Source organism: Solanum pennellii, chromosome 10, assembly GCF_001406875.1.
Source record: "Solanum pennellii chromosome 10, SPENNV200".
In the NCBI taxonomy this organism is placed as follows: domain Eukaryota; kingdom Viridiplantae; phylum Streptophyta; class Magnoliopsida; order Solanales; family Solanaceae; genus Solanum; species Solanum pennellii.
Window position 1 is genome coordinate 1,582,052 of NC_028646.1, and position 20,620 is coordinate 1,602,671.

At 32.9% G+C, this 20,620-nt stretch overlaps 2 protein-coding genes across 6 annotated transcripts; one reads left to right on the forward strand and one right to left on the reverse strand.

Annotated features, from left to right (window-relative positions):
• The first annotated feature begins 3,094 nt into the window (after window positions 1–3,094).
• On the forward strand, window positions 3,095–6,642 carry LOC107002632. The gene is made up of 5 exons (XM_015200721.2): window positions 3,095–3,571; window positions 4,533–4,751; window positions 5,120–5,145; window positions 5,234–5,489; window positions 6,177–6,642. Exons 1-4 carry the CDS (start codon window positions 3,188–3,190, stop codon window positions 5,457–5,459), a joined length of 855 nt encoding a protein of 284 aa, XP_015056207.1. The 5' UTR covers window positions 3,095–3,187; the 3' UTR covers window positions 5,460–5,489; window positions 6,177–6,642.
• Window positions 6,643–7,115: 473 nt separating this feature from the next.
• LOC107002713 (protein SAWADEE HOMEODOMAIN HOMOLOG 2) lies at window positions 7,116–15,821 on the reverse strand. Of its 5 annotated transcripts, none has more exons than XM_015200861.2 (10): window positions 15,627–15,821; window positions 12,249–12,334; window positions 12,113–12,158; window positions 11,796–12,003; window positions 11,618–11,662; window positions 10,001–10,076; window positions 9,832–9,883; window positions 9,396–9,539; window positions 9,199–9,318; window positions 7,116–8,410 (listed from the first exon to the last, which is right to left on the reverse strand). In XM_015200861.2, the coding sequence occupies exons 1-10, from the start codon at window positions 15,678–15,680 to the stop codon at window positions 7,445–7,447; spliced, it is 1,797 nt and encodes a 598-aa protein (XP_015056347.1). In that variant the 5' UTR covers window positions 15,681–15,821; the 3' UTR covers window positions 7,116–7,444. The 5 variants fall into 5 exon arrangements, with proteins under 5 accessions (XP_015056347.1, XP_015056345.1, XP_015056346.1 ...); XM_015200859.2 differs by having other exon boundaries at window positions 10,001–10,082; XM_015200860.2 differs by having other exon boundaries at window positions 11,618–11,668.
• Between the last annotated feature and the right edge of the window lie 4,799 nt (window positions 15,822–20,620).

Consider the following 20,620-nt stretch of genomic DNA (forward strand, 5'->3'; position numbering starts at 1 on the left):
AGTTTGGAAATAGTGGTTAACTTAAACTTTTATTGGTATGTGATCGAGAGATTATACGAGTCTAATGACAGATAAGATTGTGTACGATATATTACTATGAAATAAAAGAATTTCAATGAAAAAAGATCGACCAAAAGTCCTTTGTTTATTTTCCTTGTGTTTTTTTTAAAAAATAAACAACAGATTTTAAAAGAAAATGAACAAAAGTCCGTTAAGTTATTTTTTTCGCACAAAATATGTGAGAACTATAAAGATCTATATTTTTAAAAGAAAATTGATGAAGTCCGTTGATTTTTCTATTTCTTACTAAAAGCGGGAACTGCATTAAATTTTTAAAGCAAAATTACGATTGAAGAATATAAATTAAAAGCAACAAAGCTTTTTTTTTAAACAAAAAACATATATGGTATATAGATTAGGACGCATTTGACCATATTTTATAAAAAGAAATAATAGAAAAGTTAATTATGATACAATGAATGTAACAAAAGAAAAGGCATGAATGGTCTATAATTTTAATTATACAATACCAAGCAACTTAAATCACATATAGTTATATATATTAAAGTAATAATATATATTTAACCTAATCAAGATTAAGTGATAAATAAAATATATAAATAATATTAATATTTATTAATTTGATATAAATAACATGTACGAATAATAATACCAAACATAAATTTGAAGTTACTAAATTTTATCGAAATAGTTAATAGAACTATAGCTTCATTCCTATGCATTAATAGCCAAAATTAAAAAGTTAGAACAACTTCTAAAAAATAGTGCAAATCATTAATGAACTCTTCAATACAACATGTCACCTTGCCATAGTCTTAGACAAAATGTGCAATCAAATCAAAATTCTACTTGCTAATTTAAAACCTGATATTTTGTTTTTTATGATTTCGCGTATTGAATATCAGATATTGTATTGAAAATAAGAATTAAGATCGTGCGTTACACGATCATATGTGTGACATCTATCATAATTGCGTTAATCCCCGCACGAAAATCGTACATAATTTTCATGTTGGGTACATAGTTTTTATAATAAAAAATTAAAATTCTAAACAAACATTAAATAAAATAACTCAACTAAATAATAATTTATTTTTTAAAAAATTTGGGTGAGTTATTTTAATTTAATATTTGTTCGGAATTTTAATATTTTATTATTTTAAAAAATGACGTGGCCGAATCATTGCAAAAACGCTGTTAAAACATAATGGCATGAATAAGCCTTTACTAAAATGATAATGACATATATGAGCCAAACTTTTAACGGATAATATAAATGAATCTTTTCTAAAAGTTCGATAGCATATTTGAGCATTTTCCTTCTTCTTTTTTTTTCTTCAAAAATCTAATGAATCTTGAATTTGCTTGCTACTTAATTTATTGATGATTTTTTTTTAAAAATGTTTTTGTGGAGGAAAAATTGACAACAAATGATAATAGATTCCTAAAATGTACTATGAAGTAATACTCACAAGTCACAACTATCTAAGTAGACAACTAACTTTAAATGTAAAAAAATACTTTTTTTAAAACAAATTGCTAAAAAACTAATTGATATTTATACACTCTTATTATCCTAAGTGTTTGAACAATTTAAATGTTAAAATATAAAAAATTCCCAACTTTATCCGTGTCAAGACTATGAACTAAATGATTAGCTCAAACTCATAATCGTGGATTCAGATAGTTATTAACTATGAAAGAATATCGATAATTCTCAAGTTAGTCTTAAAGCATAAATTTGCCTTAAAAAACGGGTTTTAAAAATTGAATACTTAAAAGTAAATAAGTAATAAAATAGAATCAAATACAACAATAATAAAGGAAGGAAAATCTCAAATTTGGGCTTTTGTCAAATTCATTGTTGGGCTTAGCAGGCCCAAACTTGAACCTGTCCTTAAAGACTAATAGAGTTGCTGCATCATTGTGTGGGCCTGTCTTAGCCCATTTTGTCCTTGTATCACTATGTATACAACAGTGTATATCATGTCAATCTCATGGTCAAGTCAATAAGCTTTTTTTATTAAGTTACAAAGAAGCTTTTCAAGCTAGGCTAAAAGAAATCACTCAAACACATTAATCAAATATGCTTTGCATAGGCCAAAGTTGCAAATATAAGCATATGGCATGGTTACAATTGCAATATATGGCTAAATATTGGACAAATAAGATAAGTGGAGCAAAATGTGGCTACAATTGCAAGCCAAGAAATGGCCAAATAAAATGTAATTATAGCCAATGGGAGTTTAGAATTTAGCCAAATTGAATTAATTTAGTAGATTCAGCTAATTAAATAAGATGAATTAATATTAGTTAATTAACAAGCTTGCTAATCTTAACGAAATAAAATAATTAACTTAATGACTCAAAAAATATAACCGCAATTTAAACTAAACTAAATTAAAAAAATATTTAATTCAAAATAGAATCTTTTGAAATGATTTTCGAATATTCATAAAATATATTAATTATATACGTAATTATACAAAACATACATATTATTTTAAAAAAGTATTAAAATGACAAAATTACTTGAAAATACTTATTTTAAATCGTTTGAATTTAAAAAAGATTGATGATTGATATATCCATATTATGGAGAGTCAAAATTGGATGTCAGAACCTAGGATCGATGAAAGAAATTCGAGGCAAATGAAATTGACGAATTCAATTTTGTCCGTTCACAAATTCATCTCTTTGAACCAGTCAGACCCTTATATTGGGTTTCCTACTTACCTCAAAAATTTCGTGAGAACTCAAGCCACTAATAGTTCGAAAAACATTCAATTAAACACATAATTTTGAAATAATTCAAAAGCTATCTTTATGTCGGAATATGGCCGAATCCTTTTTTTTTAATCCATATTTTCCCTTTTTAGTATACTATATGCATCATGATGAGAGTGTAATAAAAGAGAGATAAGTTTCTCAAATTAATAAGTACTCGTAATAGTTTAATATATAAAAATTAAAAAATAAATAATTTAAATATGTTTTTAATATTTATGATTCTTTTTTACTTCTACCCAAAATCAAGGTTTTCATTCAATTTTGTCCAAAAAAAAATATCCTAAGATTTTTTTTAAATTTTTTTTGTGTGTGTTGAAGAGCATAACTCTTTATCTTCTTCATCACCATTAACATAAACTTCCCAAGAAACTCAAAAATGCTGCAAACCAAATCCTTCCTCTCATCCAGTTACTTCTTCCCTCTCACTTTTCCTCCCAACCCCATTACTTCTCTCACTCCATTTCACAATTTCCTTCACAAATCCTACTCCACGCGCCGTTCTGTATCAGTCACTAAATCACACGCGCCGTCGTCGTTCCTAGCTGAAACCCCAGATGAAACGGTTGTTTCCAGCGATGAAACAACCAACGCGCCACCGGAGGAAGGACCCATTGAGCTCCCATCTTCAATAACGGATGTTTTTGCTACTTCTGATGACCCTTCGCCGCTTCAAACCGCCACCAGTCTTCTCCTCACCGGAGCTATATCGGTTTTCCTCTTCCGCTCCCTCCGCCGCCGCGCTAAACGAGCCAAAGAACTGGTAAAAGCTCTCGTCTTTTTACTCTATATAGTGTGAATTTTGCTAATATGATTTCGAGCAGTAAAAACAACCTCTTATAAAAATGCAGGTAAGATTACGTAAAATAGACCACAGCGGAAGCTTAGTAAATCGAACTCAGCTTTAAAATTTGAATCCATTTTGAAATACTCCCTCAATTTTAATTTTAATTTATGTTACGATATTTGATTGGATACGAAGTTGAAAGAATGTAAAACATGCAATTATTTTAAGTTATAGAAAAGTTCAGTTTTTTAATTTTTTGGAACGAAACGGAAAAGAAAAGTGTGTCATATAAAATTAGTATATTTATGTGTTTTGCAGTCAAATTCGGAGGTAGAAGCCTACATGTGGGCTCGGCAATAGCTTTTGCTCAAACAATGTATATGTGTTATGATATTTATTGAATGTGTAGACATAGTAAATTTAGAACATATTATTAGCATTTAAATTTGTCAGGTTGAAATCGACAATCCGTTGAGTTGAAATCATGTCTCCGCCTCTATTTGTAGTTTGCATGAAATTATCACAAAATCCCGTTTAAGAAAACAAAAGATGATTTGAATTCTCAGATAGTTATAATATACCTAATATAATCGCACAAAGTGGGGTCGAGGGAGGGTAGAGTGTACGAGAGGTTGTTTTCGATAGATCCTCCGCTTAAGGAGCGGAAGAAGGTTATTGGGCAATGAAATTGGTTGTACATGCTCTCATCGTCATGTTTTTTCACTATTCAGCTTTAATGTCATTGAATATGGTGATGGAAGTATGAGTAAAAGCGTATCACTTCTTAGCTGTGCAATTCTTGTTCAGTTGATTAGAAATGCATATGTACTTGACATGATATTTTTGGAGAGTCCGAACAACATAGACTTAAGGTAATTAAGGAACATACATGTTTATTTTGTGATAATAATGTGGGATTTCTTTTTGCTGGTGTTAGAAACTTAGGTCAACGGGGGCGAAGAAAACGTTGAAGGAGGAGGCAGTGGAGAGTTTGAAAGCTATTACGCCAACGCCAATCGATGCCAAGACTCCACCTTCACCTGCTCAGGCACTCTTGGGAGGTTTAACAGCTGGTGTTATTGCACTTCTCCTTTACAAGTTCACCACTACCATCGAAGCTTCTCTGAACCGCCAAGCACTTTCAGATAGTTTCTCGGTTTGCATCTCATTTGCCTTTACATTTGCTGTTTCATTTTCTGCACTGTGATCTGTATAATGCATAACAAGTAGGGTAAACATTCAGACAACTTATTCAGAATGGGAAAACGGGGTGAGAAGGAATGATCTTTACTATGCTTTAGTCGAGAATTGATGGTAACTAGAATATAGCATACACTCAGTTGCTTACCTTTGGCAGAGTAGATTTTGCGACTGTGAACAGAACCTCTAGTGAAAGAATCTTGCCAATGTTCACTTTTCGGTGTCAATTGTTTGGTTGATGTTAATGAAGAGGATTGGATCCTTCAGTTTCATACTTCTATTGGTTACCATTTGATAATCATTCTTTCTTTGTGTTTGCAACAGGTTCGCCAGATAACAATAACGATTAGGTAGTTTTTTAATAGCTTCCCTTTACGCTAATGCGTTGCTTTACTGTTGAAAGATTATAAAACCTTCTTATGTACAAAATTTTTGCAGAACTATAATAAATGGAATATGTTACCTCGCGACGTTTGTCTTTGGCATCAACTCTATCGGTTTGTTCCTTTATTCTGGTCAGCTTGCCTTGAACTCTATCATGGGAGAAACTAACAATAAAGGTGAAGCACAGTTGAGTTCAAAGGATTCAACACCAGTACGTCCTGTAGATAGCGCTGAAGGGAACAAAGACGATGGCAATAAAACTTCCGAGGATACAAAATAGTGAAAGAATGTGACTAGAAATGAACTCCAGGTTTAACACACTATCATTCCGTTATTTTTTTGCAATTTGTAGACTATTATCCTTCCGCTGCAGAATTAATCATGAAAAATTGCCACCCAAGAGCCAAATTGGCCTTTTTGAAATGGTAGAAATTAATAGGTTGAAGGGGAGCCTTGGCGGAACTGGTAATGTTGTTGTCATGTGACCAGGAGTTCATGGGTATGACCTGTGGAAACAGTCTCATGTAGAAATGCAGGGTGAGGCTGCGTTCAATAGACCCTTGTGATCCAGCCCTTCCAGGGACCCTTTGCATAGCGGGGGCTTAGTGCACTGGGCTGCCTTTTGTTAGCAATTAATAAGTTCTGAAGCTCCTTGCAAGTGCTGCATGGTCGACCAAAAAGAAAACTATCAGCACTTATCCACAAGTGGGGTCTGGGAGGGTAGAGTCAACGCAGACATTGCCCCTCGGCGTAGTGCCATATTCTGGAACATCAATGGACCCTTTAGGCGCATAAGGTTTAAACATACAGCCACCACGGAAACAACAGCCTTAGCGGGCAGGGGTCTGTATGAATATAGACATGTTTTTTCCTTGGAACGGCATAATTAGTTGCATTATATGCAATTTTACTGTCGAAAGTTCTTGATTTACTATCAAGAACACAGTTATTATAAGACAAATATGTCAGTTCTGATGGACAAAATTCCTTTTTGCAGCAAGATAGCGATTATAGCAGATACTAGCCAGTTTATGTGCTAGATTCCTGTAGGTGCACGAGGCAGTTCGGATCAGACTACATCAAGGCCAGCAGTGCAAACTCAGAGGTGTTAAATTGGTTAAGGCTCGAAGACCATATGTTCAATCTTTTGATAGTGAAATGTAACGCAACAAGTGATGACGTTCCTCTTTTCAGTGAAGTCGAGATGATTGAACCAGTACAGATATTCCTCAACTAGTTCATTAAGTTACAGTGGCACGTATAAAACACCAAACAGAAGTTGTATGAGCCACTTGAAATTTTGTTGATTCCAACATAATAGAGATATTGAAGAGTAGAGAGTGAAAGATCATAATGATCTTGTTTGTTGTGCATTTGTACATTCTATTAGTTGCAATGCTTGTGAAGTTTTCTTTTGTTAAGCAATGAAAGTTTTCACCTCTGAACAACTTTTTGATTGTTCCCATCTATTCAAATTTCTTTACTGAAGTTTTCACAATCAACGACCATGGTCTTCCGACACAGTCAGATTTAGAATTTGAACTTTATAGATTCATTCTAGCATGAAATTCTCTTACCATCCATTTGATTAACTAGGTTTATATTCTATTATTTGTACTTGCTTAATGCATCTTTTAACATTTAAGTAGTGTGTGACAGAAAATGTTTTTTGATTTCTCATGTTCGATTGGTTAAAATTTTGGAGAACATGTTTTTTTTTTAGAAAGACATGATCCTTAGAAATGAAGAGAATAATTTACCTAACGGAAATAGGGAAAACAAGTTTCACAAGTAACACTCGGCATTAGTTGTGTTCTCCTTGCCCCTTCCAAAAGACATCATCTTCCCCAGCCCCACCACTCTTACCTCTCTACTCTCAATTCTCAGTATTTGTCTAAATTATATACGGAACCCCCCAATCAATCTCCTCCATTGATATATAAAATAAAAACTGCAGCTGTAGCATCGACACAAGTAAAATTCATGTTGTACGATTAAAAAAACATCTGATGGAGAGACAGATAAGAATGAGAGTATTAAGTTGAAGGTCAAGATCTAAATATCCTACAAGACTATGACTGATCGATCTGTCGGAGCCACTAGTAAAGTCCCTTGTGCTTTTCACAGCACAAGGGAAATAGGGGTGCGCGAAAATAAGTTTCTACCTGGCTTCTCCAACCCTGGGCTTCTCTTTCCTTAGGAATCCTAACTTGGTAACATTGACTACATTTGTAATGTTTATAACTTTTGGCGATAAGGGTTTGCTTATACATGTGCATTGTCCTGATCAGTGGATGCTGCGGGGGGTCCAGCATCAACATGCTCCTCGGCCTTGGGCTGCTCCTCTGATGCTTCTTCGACTGGAGTTGATGTTGAATCAGCTGGAGGCTCAAGAGTTGCTTCAGTAGGAGGCTCCTCTGATTGTTCGACTGGCTTTGATGTTGTATCAGCCGGAGGTTCAGGAGTTGTTTCAGCAGGAGGCTCAAGAGTTGTTTCCTCTATGGAAGTAGTTTCAGCAGGAGGATCCTTTGGTGCTTCAACTGAGTTTGACGTTGAAGAAGCTGGAGGTTCAGGTGTTGTTTCAGCGGGAGGCTGCTCTGGTGCTTCATCTGGCTTCAATGTTGATGCAGCTGGAGGTTTAAGAGTTGTTTCAGCAGGTGTCTCCTCTGTTGGTTCAGCTGGCTTCGATGTAGAAGCAGACAGAGGATTAGGAGTTGTTTCAGCAGGTAGCTCCTCTGTTGCTTCAGCTGGCTTCGATGTAGAATAGGCCAGAGGCTTAGGAGTTGTTTCGGCAGGAGGCTGTTCTGGTGCTTCTGCTGGTGCTTTGTTTGTTATTTCTGCCAGAGGCGTCTCTATTTTTTCTTCCTGAGGCGCCTCAGCTGTTTCAGCTACCGGCTTCTCCGCCATTTCTTCCATAAGCTTGGGTGTTGTTTCCGCCAAAGTATTTCCTGTTAGAGAATCAGTACTAGGCTTTTGCGGCATAGGAAACACATTGGGTTCTGGCTTGATGGTGTACTCCGGTGCAGGCTGCTTTTGTGTTGGTTCAGCTAGTTTCATCTTTGATTCGGTTTGGGCTTTCTGTGGTGTATCAGCTGGGGGGTAAACCTTCATAGTATTGCCTGTTGTAGGGTCATTACCTATTTTCTGCTGCTTCACAGATTCAGCATTTAGTTGCTGCAACCTATAATCAGTTTCAGGCCGACGACAAACCTTCCGCAGAGGAACAATTTCCTAGATAGGAAAAGACAAGTAAATTAAACTAACTGAAGACTGATGTGATGTGTATCCTTGACAATAAAAATGTTCAGTGTTCTAAGAAACACCATGTATGACAACCAGATGTTTCAAACATAAATGACCAACATCGAAAGTAGAGATGGTGTACCCACTAAGCAGTACAAGTTGGCGAAAAAACAAACTTACATGTGAGCAAGCATCAAGATTGTCAACCTAAAAGTAACTAATGGGGTCCTCTAGGTAGAAGAGGAGGATCCGAATATTGCTACCTCTTAGAAGGCTCAGATATATTCTAAAATAACCAGGAATGGATAACAATGAAATAATTTCAGCAAGCTATTGGTACCATTAAGTTCGAAAATGCTACCTGAAGCACATGGCTGCAGTAGAATATAGTTCGCCTCCAGAATTATTAGGCTAAAGGCAGGAGAAATGCTAAATTTTCGTAAAAACTTTAAGCATTTTCACAACACAAAAAGATAATAACCAGTCAGTAAACAGCAGTTACCAAATCTACAAGGAACAGCCATTTTTTAACGAGTAATCTGACTATTTGTGCTTATTCACAGCTAAAATTGTTTGTTCCTTGTAAACAATTGTTTCTTTGCTTGTCATAAGATGAGAACAATTTCATGTAAACAACAACAAACCCAGTGTAACCCCACACAAGTGGGGTCTGGGGAAACACGGAAGTCGGAAATTTGAAATACACTCATGATAATTGAGGCCTGAATATTAAGATAAAAGCAGAAAATTAGAAGGAAAAAGGATATAATGAATACCTCAGACTGATCATGGTCGTAACGAACCAGAAACCGACAACGGCAACCTCTCACATCATGTCTGCGTCTTTGAGCATCTAAGACATGTGCATCATAGTACAGGGCCTGCTCTTTCCCTTCCTGAAAATTGTTAGAGCCTTAGCAATGATGACAATTTGGTATGTTTAGCTTTAACATTATCCATAAATAAAATGCACCTGGAAGCAAAGAATCAGATCGCCAGGGAGAACTGCAACACATTCCGATGATTCACAAGGCAGAGATCGCTGTCTTACATGCATACGTACATTTACCCATTCATCCTCCTCTGCTCCAAAGCCCGCAAACCGAACCAAGACTTCCTGAAAACAGAAGTTTATCACCATTAAGAAAGAGAAAAAATTAGAGGGCTAATATTGCCTTAAAGGGCTAACATCGCCTTAACAATAAATGAAGTAGAAAAGAGCCAATTATGTGCTTCCTGATTTCTGAAAAAATAATAGCCTAATCTTGCCTTAACAATCAATGGCAAACTCCACTGGTAAAAAGAGAGAGCAAGGAGATGATTCTACACATCGATAGAAATTTAACTACTGAGCAGGCTAACGAATAATTTCTTTCATGAAACCATAGATATGTAACTCTGAGAATTACCGGATCACCATTCTCCACAGATCTATGTGACAGGAAGCTTGCTACGTCATACCTACGAAAGGATAATATCATAAATTTATAATTACTAGCTATCGAAATACAAAGAAGCTGGAGATTAAGCAAATGATAAAGCCAGGCATAAATGGATTGAACGACTTAAAAGACGAACCATGCACCATCTCTTGCAGATTTAGCTTCGAACTCCATTTGAGTGTTATCTGAAGCACTCCTGCCCACACTTTGCACTGCCACTAAAAAAAATAGAATACTTGAAACAAATATATATATTTAAAAGGACAAGTTCTTTTTATGAGAGAAACACAAAATGAGCAAAAGGAACCTACAAATTTTGCAGTATATAACTGATTACAGTACTTGAAATTTAGCCATATTTCTTGTTCATCATTTAATCAACAAGGGTAGTGATTCAGCCACTACTTTCCATAAAACCATTCCTTACTCGTCCTGGAACAGCCAAATCTAATCATCCATCTTCTGAAGATCAAAACCAGTGAGCTCTATGTTTCCAAGCACCAATCTGCTCTTCCAAACGACAGGGGAACCTCACATTTGGCAGATCTAGCTATTTATTCTAATTTATTATCACCATTTTTAAAAATCTGTCACTAATTACAGAGACAAAACTCAGCTAGCTAACAGTATTACGGCGGCTCACAGGTATCCTCCAATAAATTATTGTAAGTTGACATGAATTTACTGTAATAAGACCCAACTCAGGATCACCGTCACGTCATCGTTTTCAACAGTTACAATGATTCTGCATGTGTACGGAACTCCAAATCTGAAAGCACCATTTTCTCAGATAGCGGAAATCAATTCAAGATAAGGTGGATACCACGAAGCTCAGGAAGTAGCTTATGCATTGGAATGCCTACACCATTCTTTGAGCACATTACACTATCAAACGTATCAGAAAAGATATTACTAGTATTGAATACTTCTACTCCTTCCAGCTCTAGTTAAGACTGATGAAATGAGCACACTTCCACATATGAGAAGGCCACAGAACAGGATAATCAGACACAAGGACACATAGCTCAAAAAGTTCAGATATTTATCACATGACAAAGTATAGATTAGTGGAACGATGTCATCTTCCTTTTTTTGTGATAAGGTAATATTTCATTAGTATTTTGGGGGTTATGCAAGTAGTATTACCAAAAAGGTAATTTTTTTAGTTTGTAATGGCCTATGCCTCACACTGTTGGGAAGTCTTTCTGTGCTTGGAGCTCTTGGAAAGTTGGGACGGTCATCAGAAGAACCTGGTCTGTGGTCCCTGCTTGTATTTTGTAGTGTTTATGGTTGAGAGGAACCAAAATTGTTTTAATAGTATTTCAACTGCCAGTTCCAATATCAAGGCCAAATGCCTGATTACTCTCGTTAGTTGGATTAATCTTAACCCTGTATATAACCCAGAATCTTTTCTGGATTTTGTCAGCTCTTTAGTTTTATGATAGGTTATTGGATCTTGTCAGCTGTATAGTCTTATTATAGGTTTTTTGTATCTTTGTATGAGCTGATATTTCCTTGACTTTTGCAACTATGCATCTTCTTGATGATTTTGTGAATAATAAACCACTTCATCAAAAAGTATAACAAAAAGTAGAGAACCTACATAACGGCAGAATGAGGTAATATGCAGCTACAATAAATGATAAATCGTGATAGAAAGACATAAGTTGGAAGTTGGAATCCATCAGAAAGGATCGCCAAGAGACTCTTTGCAAAAACAAGAAACCATAAGAATATTGATTAAGGATTGTACCTGATGGAGCAGGCAGAGGTTGAGGTACCTGGGGCATTGTTCTCACTGTAACTAACAGAGGTAGTTCAAGTTAGGAAGAATAGTGAAAACCGAATATCTAAGACACTTGCTAATCATAAATGATGCACAAGAGAATCTGTGACTGTTTTGAGACATGGTAGGAAATTACAAATTCTACCTTGAGGAGTGGGTATGGGTTGAGGGGCTTGGGGCATAATCCTTCCTGCAGCTGGATCACTGTGAGGCATAGGTGAGGCACTCAATTTGGCAGGAGCCTTTACTGCAGCTGGATCACTTGGAGGCACTGGATGGGCAATATATCTACCAGGACTCTTAGCTGTTTTTGCTCTAATAGCATATCGTCTATTCTGGAACCAGTTCCAAACCTATGACGATACTTCCATAATATTAGGTACAAGATAAATAGCCATAGTTACGAAAGCATTCTCATTTGATCATCAGAAATTACGGTGCATAAAGTGAAAAGCCTCTTACTTGTTTCATTTGAACCACAAATTTTCCAGATCTCTCCGATGAAGAACTACATTGAAGTAGGCACATTACCATCCAAACTTCACGAGTATATAAATCAAAAGAGTAACTCTAAATATTTGGCACATTAACAGCCTACCTAAACTTCTCAGCAAGATCTACAAGAACTTCACGGGCCGGCATTGTGATATTATGAGCTTGCAATATAGCTTCCATCTCAGCTACCTGCAACATTTGACAAATTTACCAAGGTTTTCAACCAGATCTGATATCTTGCTGCGGAAGTTATCAGATACAACCACTGTGGACAGTACAATTGAGCTGTAAGGTTCACATGTTTGAAACGTTTGAATACCATCATTGAAAAAGGGAAGGATGTATGACAAGTAGGGAAAGCTTCTATGGCATAGATTTTTCTCCAAGGGTTGCTTTAAAACAATCAAACTCATGAATTGACAGAAAACATTTCATGTTGACAAGTGACATCAAAGGCCTATCATGGAAGGCAACTGAAATAGCAAAAGGAATAAGCATTATATGAAAGGATAACAATAACTAGTGTAAAAAAGATAGGTATAGCAACTAGGGACCCGCTATTTTATTTCTAGACAACTCCATATTCCATCTACTTATTGGAAGATTACCTCCATTTCTACCGTATAAAGATTTGATTAGAAAACATCTGACGTCTAAGACTTCTTTCATAAGTACAATGTTGTCTATCATAGTCATAATGTTATTTCATATCTAAATCTAGTGCTTCTGTTGTAGGGAAGATGTGATACTAAATCATGAAAACGTTTGGAAACACCAAAGAAGTGTAGGAATTAATATTGTCAAAATTTATTTCAGAGATAGTTCTCACTGAAAAGGAAGATAAGATGAAGTACAGGTCAAGTCAAGCTTCAAGCAAGAAGAAAGCTGTACTGTAATTTGGAGAACTAGACATTCTGCAGTAGAATTAGGTAGGTTGGCTTTTTAAAAAAAAATTGGTTGCTCCCTCCAGCTGTTATCTTTTGTTTATGAGAAGATACTTTGGAATTTGATGAAAACCTACTCACACTTGCTAGTAATAATGGAGCTATTATAAACTATATATGCATTGGCATTTATATGTTCATTTATATAGTTATCACTTATCAGAGCTGAAATGAACAAAACATACTCATAACTGCTAGTAATAATGGAGCTTAGTTTAATTTGATCCCTCTGCAGCACCTTAGTATCTTTGCTTTAGTTGAGAAACAAGAGAGAACATCAAAATCCAAGGGTGAGGGAAACACCTTCCCTAACACCTAATCAACATGAATTGTCACACTCCAACTAAACTCCCTTCCTAGTGCACCCCTATCTTCCTCCACATTCTCTACATGTTTTCATGATTTGACTGCAAAAATTTCAAAAGGAAACCCTAGATCCTTAGATTGAAAGATACGCGTACTAGAATTTAAGTTAACAGCTTAATTTTTCCCCTCTTCAGTAATATTAAGGGGTTTTAAAGAATGACAAAAGTCCAACATTGGTAGTTAATGAGATGGGTGGACTCCTTACGAGGCTTGAGAAATCCTCCTCCCTTTGAGCTAACTTTTTGGGTGTAAGTTAGACCTAGACCTAATTAACATGGTATTAGAGCAGACAGAGGTCTTGGAATCGAATATCACCGCCCCCCATATCAAAAAGAATTTTCCCATGCTTGATCCATGAAAAAGAATTAGACCCGCACGTGAGGAGCGTGTTGACTGTTGAGAATATAATCAACTAATAAAAGTGTGCTCTCTCTAATAGCTTTAGCTTTTAGATGTGATGGTCACACACTTCAACAGATCTATGTCGGAGATGGCCCTCTTTTTCACGTGACTCCCTTCAAAGCCTTAAAGGAGCACCGAATGACTACACTCAGATGAACCCCTATCCTTATACTCCATTACTAAAATAATTTGCATTCCAAATTCCTTTCAATTTTCTGGTTCTTCAAAGACTAAAATTACAAATGATGGAAATTGGAGAAAAAGAAAGCAAAACAGAATAAGGAACAAGAGCGGAGCCACTAGACAAGCACCACTATCAACTTCCTAGCCCTCTTTTCAAGGATGTCTCACATACACTGACCTAGGGAAAGGTAGGAAGGACAATGGCAGTGGCATATGCAGGTGGCACTACCAGACTTGCAACATATAGAGACATCGTTAGAGTAATACTTCATACTGATTATTTATTTACTGGGTTAACTTATGTTTCCTAGTTTTCTAATGAAGAGATATCTTGTCCTCATTAAAGTACTCCTTATCCTTTTCCACAAAGATAAATTTTATATTCTTCTAACCAGAAAGATCATAGTGTGCTAGTGGTCAATTGCTCATCTCTATGATTCTCACATCGGGCTATAAAACTACCTCTAGTTGGAAGACTTTTTAACCCCCCCTCCCCCCCAGGACTAATACTTCATTTAAAACGACTACTTTAGGGAAAAGAAAATGAAAAATAACTCCAACAAAAGCATGTATTTTCTTAATTGTACTGCATGTTACTAGTTTAAAAAAATGTATTTTCTAATTGTACTGCACAAGGGATAAGAAAAATCTTAATGTCAGAATCCCAACTCTCTGCAAGCACAAATTGCATAATGAAAGACAGTAAAGGTAAACACCAAACGGTCAGAAAGAACAATCACGAGCAAGAATATATAACTGAATTGCATATAAAACACAAAAGCAGTACAATTAATGTGGGAATCCCAAGTCTCAGCAACTACAAAATGCATGATAAAGACAATAAAGGTAAACACCAATCGGGCAAAAGAACAATCAAGAACAAGAATATATAAAAGAAATGCATATAAAATACAACATCAATGATAATTAGTGCGAGAATCTCAAGTCTCAGCAACTACAAAATGCATAATGAAAGACAGTAAAAGGTAAATACTGAACAAGCAAAAGAACAATCACTAGCAAGACTATATAATTAAACTGCATATAAAATACAAAAGCAGAACAATCACGGGCAGATTCAGCTTGTGTCAGGACTCCACTGAAAAATAATACTAATTATATATAGTTAACGTTATCTATGTATAGATAGTAGATGTCGAACCCCCTTCGGCTAGTTCGTATGTCCACTTCTTCAGATTTTAGATTTTGAACCCCTTAATGAAATTCCAGACTCCGCCACTAGTGAGTCAAACAATAAATGTGAGAATCCCCAAATGTCAACCAGGGGGGGAGCCAGGTATGGACCAGGGGTTCATACTTCATCGCAATCCCTTCGGCAAAGAATTATATTGTTTATACATGTTTAAAATTACTATGCTTCAACCTTTTTCAATTTATTAGTGTGTCTATTTCTTCACATTTATGAACTCCTTAGCGAAAATTCTAGCTCAAAATGCATAACGAAAGTAAGGGTAAATACAATCACGATACGAAATAAACTGAACACAAATCATAAAATCAGTAATAGTTAACCAATTGAAAACCACGAAACATGCATAGAAAGAGAAAAAAAAAGTTGTATTAACCTCTGCAGGGTTGAAACGGAAAGAAGGACCTCCATTACTCGGCGGCCTTCCCATCTGTTGACAGCGGTGATGTAATACTCAGCAATACAAAATTCAGGTAGCAACTGAACTTACCGCCGGCAGGCGGAGGACGACGGAGACAGCGGCCGGTAGAATTTGAGAAGAGGGAAAAGAGAGAGCATAAAATCTGGATTAAACTCTATTAAATATATTTTCTATCTTTTATTTTTTATCTTTTTTTTCTTTTTATTTTATTTTTCCTTTTTAGAAATTAACATATTGTAATTACTCTCTATGAAAATCATTCCTATAAGGCTATAATAATATTATGGTCAAATCTTTTTAAAATTAATTTTTCATTATATGTTTATATTTATATTATTACTATATATTACCTATATTAAAACTATTACTATAAATTGCCCTTTATATATATATAAAAAAAATAGTAAATAAAATAAAATACTATATGTAAAAAAAAGTTAAATTTTTTAGATCATGTTTGGGTTGGTTTATTTTTATTGTTATTAAGCTAAAATAATTTTTTGAGCGTTTGAGTAAATTTAAAGAAATGTTTATATTTATTTGGTTTTAAGCTGAAATGATAAAATAAGTTTTAAAAAATTAGCACTTTCACATATAGCGAATAGAAAATTTATATTTGTATGTTATAGCAAAATTTGCATAATTGTGCTCCATGCAAACATAAATATGTATAATTCGCTATACATATACAAAGAAACTAATTGTATAATTCGCTATACATATACAAAAGAAAACAGTTGTATACCAATCAATTGTATAATTTGTGTATGTATAAAACGAGAAGAGAGAAAGACAAAAGAAAATACTTGTATAATATAATTATAAGTGTATAGGACGAAAATATATGTATTTGTAAGTGTATAAATACAATTTTCTCTCACTTTATACAAACAGAAACACAATTTATACATTTCGTTTCTATTTGTATAAGCGACAAAGGCGAGAGTGGCGAGCGAGATCTGGGAGAGGGGAGCGAAAATATATGTATATATACCACTTTTTCTCGCTTTATACAATCAGAAACGGATTTTGTACGAGCGAGAGTTGGAGTGTGGCGAGCAAGAGTTTGAGGGAGAGAGGTGACTCACAAACAATTTGCTACAGGGTAAAATTAGATTAAAGTGTGGTTATAACGTTTAATTTAATTTATTAATCTGCCATTATATAGAATTTACCCTAAAATATCCATGCATTGGAATTTCTAAATTATGACTTGTTAGTTGTTATTTATAGGTTAAAAATCAAAAAATCAATTCAAACAAATTCTTAGTCTTAAATGCTTACTCCTAAATCCTATGTCATTTCTCTATAATAGCCTCATTACGAATAAAGTAAAAATATGGAATTGAAATTAGGGAAAAGGGTCTGATATACCCTTCAACTTTGTCATTTAGAGCTGATATACCCCTGGTTATGAAAGTGGCTCATATATACCCCTACTTGTAAATAAATGGCTCACATAGACCCTTTTCCTCTAACGGAAATGAAAAAAAAAATTTTAATCTAAATTTTTATTATTTTTTTCTAAAAAATATAATCCCATATGAGTAAATTTAATCCTCGTCAAACATATTTTTTTTGACCTTTTTTTGTTTCAATGACTAATTTATAATTATTATTTTGATAATCAAATTTATTTATGTTTCACTAATATTCTTGTAAAACTTATTGTAGATGACCAAATTTTTTCTTCAAATACGAAATAAATTACAATACACACAAAAAAAATAGTTTAATTTTTTTCTCTCTTTAAACTAAGGAATGAAAGAAAAAAAATAAAATAAGAATAAGAAACTCAAATAATTATAATAAAAGAAGTCAAAAAATAGTTTATGTATGAAAAAAATTAAAATATACTTTGAACTTTGATAGAAGAATCATATATACCCCTAAATAATTTTTTTTAAAAAAATTCGAAGTAATAAATATAAATTTAAAATAAATTTTTTAACTTCCATCAAATGAAGGGTATATGTGAGCCATTTTGTAACGGCAGGGGTATATATGAGCCGTTTGTGTAACGGTAAGGGCATATATGAGCCACTTTCATAACGAGGGTATATCAGCTCCAAGTGACAAAGTTGAAGGGTATATCAGACCTTTTTCCCTTGAAATTATAGCATAGAAAGCTAATTTTTTTTTCTCAAGATAAACTTAATATATGAAAAATAGAACAAATGATATATACTTATCACATAATCAAATTTATGATTTAAAGAGAAAAAAATCATATTGATTCATCACAAATCCTTAAACAATGTTTTGGAATACAAATTATTACTTAATCAAACAATTATTTTTTTATATACTTTGTCAAGATTGAACAAATCATTCACGTGCAAAATAATTGATTGATAAAATTAAAAATAATAAGTAATGAATTGTTTATCTAAAATTGATGAGTTTTTATTATTTTAATTCTCATTGCACCGTCAATTGCATGAGAATATTTTTAAAAAATTAAGCAAAAACATTGCTTTAAGATATACCTTTATATATTTAATTGAGACTATTTATCGTTTTATTGTTGTCGTTTCGTTTTCAATTTGTTCACTTAATTTTAGAAAATAAAAAGGGTATAATTGTCATTGTGGCTATAGGTTTATTGTCAAATCGCGAGTTTAAACTTTAATTTATTTTATTTTAAATAGAGAAATATCTAAAAAAATATTTAATTTTTTTTATTGTTAATTTTAGATTGTGATGCTTTATATAGTAAAATCTCTATAAATTAATATTAGGTAAATTAATTATCTCTTTAAAGTAATATTTTTCGCTGGTCCCGACTTGAACTAATGAAAAAAATCATTAATTTCGATAAGATAATATATTTTCAGAAGACCCCTGTATAAATATATGATTCCATTAATATCATAAATTAATATTCTTTAAAAGGACAGATATATCTAAAATAATTTAGTAAAATATGATTCTCTTGTGTTTTGTTATTTTCTTGAAATATAAATCTAGTTGAATTCATCTCTAACTTTTTTAAATGCATCCAGGAGTTATGTCTATATTTCGAAATGCACCATAAAATTGTGAAAAATTCTATTATCTTCAAAATTGGTTTTTCCGATGGTATCCACAATTTCTTCTAAACTCTGGATTTTTGAATATGTATCACTTTCACCCACATAATCCAACAGGTTATTGATATCCATTTTATTGTGGTAACCGAGATCATTAATTATGACCACAAGTTTATGAGTGTTGTTTTAACAAGTGCGTTCATTCAAATTTTCTAATATTGCGTCACCCAAATGAATTTTATAGTGTCAAAAATAATATTTTTATTATTGTCTCTTGCTAAAAAAAAATTTGTCCAAGTAGGGACTGCAAAATTGATACATCCAAAACATTAATATTTGTTGGATCAATTTGTCCAATTTCATAGCCTTCTAACATTTTACAGTAAAATTTGTTACGATAATACATCTTGAAAGCTCTTATTATCCAACATCATAAGGTTGAATTGTGGATGTCATATTGGGTGGTAAGAAAACATTCAACATTTTGTAGTCGTTCAATATTTCTATTATGACCTGAATAATTATCTACCATACGCAAAACTCGTCTACCATTCATTTTGTGGCCAAACCATATATTCATCAAAAGCACAGTTGTTATCCATGTTTTTGTTTACACGACGGTGACAATTCAATAAATATGATACATAAATTAGTAAAATACAATGATTTTGATGTTTTCGTTTCAGTTTATGTATAATATTTTGTTTATGTTAACTCAATAAATATGATACATAAATTAATAAGATACAATGATTTTTGATATAATCAAAATTAACCTTCGTTAAATCTCAAATTATTTTTTTGATTAATAAATATTAATTTATCGATTAAATAATATCTCTATAAAATAATAAATTTTCATTGTCCCGTCTATATTAATTTAAAGAGATTGTATTGTAATTAAAAGCGAAAAAGCTCTCTATACCTCTTTTTAATTCTAGATCAGGTGTGACCTTGAAAAATATCGACCATGATTATTCAGTTTCTAATAAAGTTTGATTTTAGTCATTGTGATACATGAATCAAACATATTCAAATTTTAATTAATTAAAAAATATGTTTTGAATTTTTTAATATGTTATATTTGGACTATTTTTATAAATATATTATCTTTAAATATGGAGTACTTAATAAGTAATATATACTAAATGATGAAACACTTAGCAATTTTGAAAATGTCTGAACATTTATAAGCAAAAAGATTAAATTTAAGTAATTAATTTATTAAAAAATAAATAATCTTAGTCAAATATCACAAATTAAAATCTCCCAACAATCTAGGAATTAAAAATTGCCATTGACTAAAGAAAAAACGATAGATTCATAAAATAAATTTCAAATATCATATAAAAATAACGAATATAATATCATTGTTACAAATTCAACGTAATTCAATGTTTTTAACTTATAACATAGATAAAAATTTGCAATATAAATTAAATAATTGTACTTTTAAGATTTTTTTCATTTTTAATAGTATAGTGAATTTTATTCTAAAAACTTCGAATTTTTGAACATAGGATGCCTTTTGGAGCACATATTTATCATAACAATAAAATTTATTTCGTCTTATTTATTAAAAAAAAAGAAAAGGGCCATTCATATTATTCACTCTAGCTAAAGATAAATGAGAATTTGACTTTTTATGTCGATATTAACAAAGTTCACTTATAGTTTGATACGCTCAATGGAAAAAAAAAAATCTTAAAATAAATAAAATAACATTTTCGTTAAAGTAAAAATATAGACAATTCGTACCTTCAAAATTTCAAATATTTTTTTAGCCAACGAATGAAAATCGAATACTATAATTTAATTTTTGTTAACACAAAAAATGTACTAATTACTAAACTTCACAAATCAACTTGTCAAGTTAAAATTAATATAAAAAAACAATTTCCACCTAGATGAAGACGA

What these genes read in the sequence shown, in the direction of transcription:
- LOC107002632 (XM_015200721.2), top strand. Translation starts at nt 3,188, where the DNA reads ATGCTGCAAACCAAATCCTTCCTCTCATCCAGTTACTTCTTCCCTCTC. An exon ending in CTAAACGAGCCAAAGAACTG is followed by an intron (nt 3,572 to 4,532) that starts GTAAAAGCTCTC and finishes TGCTGGTGTTAG; the next exon opens with AAACTTAGGTCAACGGGGGC. An exon ending in CACTTTCAGATAGTTTCTCG is followed by an intron (nt 4,752 to 5,119) that starts GTTTGCATCTCA and finishes TGTTTGCAACAG; the next exon opens with GTTCGCCAGATAACAATAAC.
- LOC107002713 (XM_015200858.2), bottom strand. Translation starts at nt 15,680, where the DNA reads ATGGGAAGGCCGCCGAGTAATGGAGGTCCTTCTTTCCGTTTCAACCCT. An exon ending in TCCGTTTCAACCCTGCAGAG is followed by an intron (nt 12,335 to 15,626) that starts GTTAATACAACT and finishes CAAATGTTGCAG; the next exon opens with GTAGCTGAGATGGAAGCTAT. An exon ending in ACCCATACCCACTCCTCAAG is followed by an intron (nt 11,669 to 11,795) that starts GTAGAATTTGTA and finishes TACCTCTGTTAG; the next exon opens with TTACAGTGAGAACAATGCCC.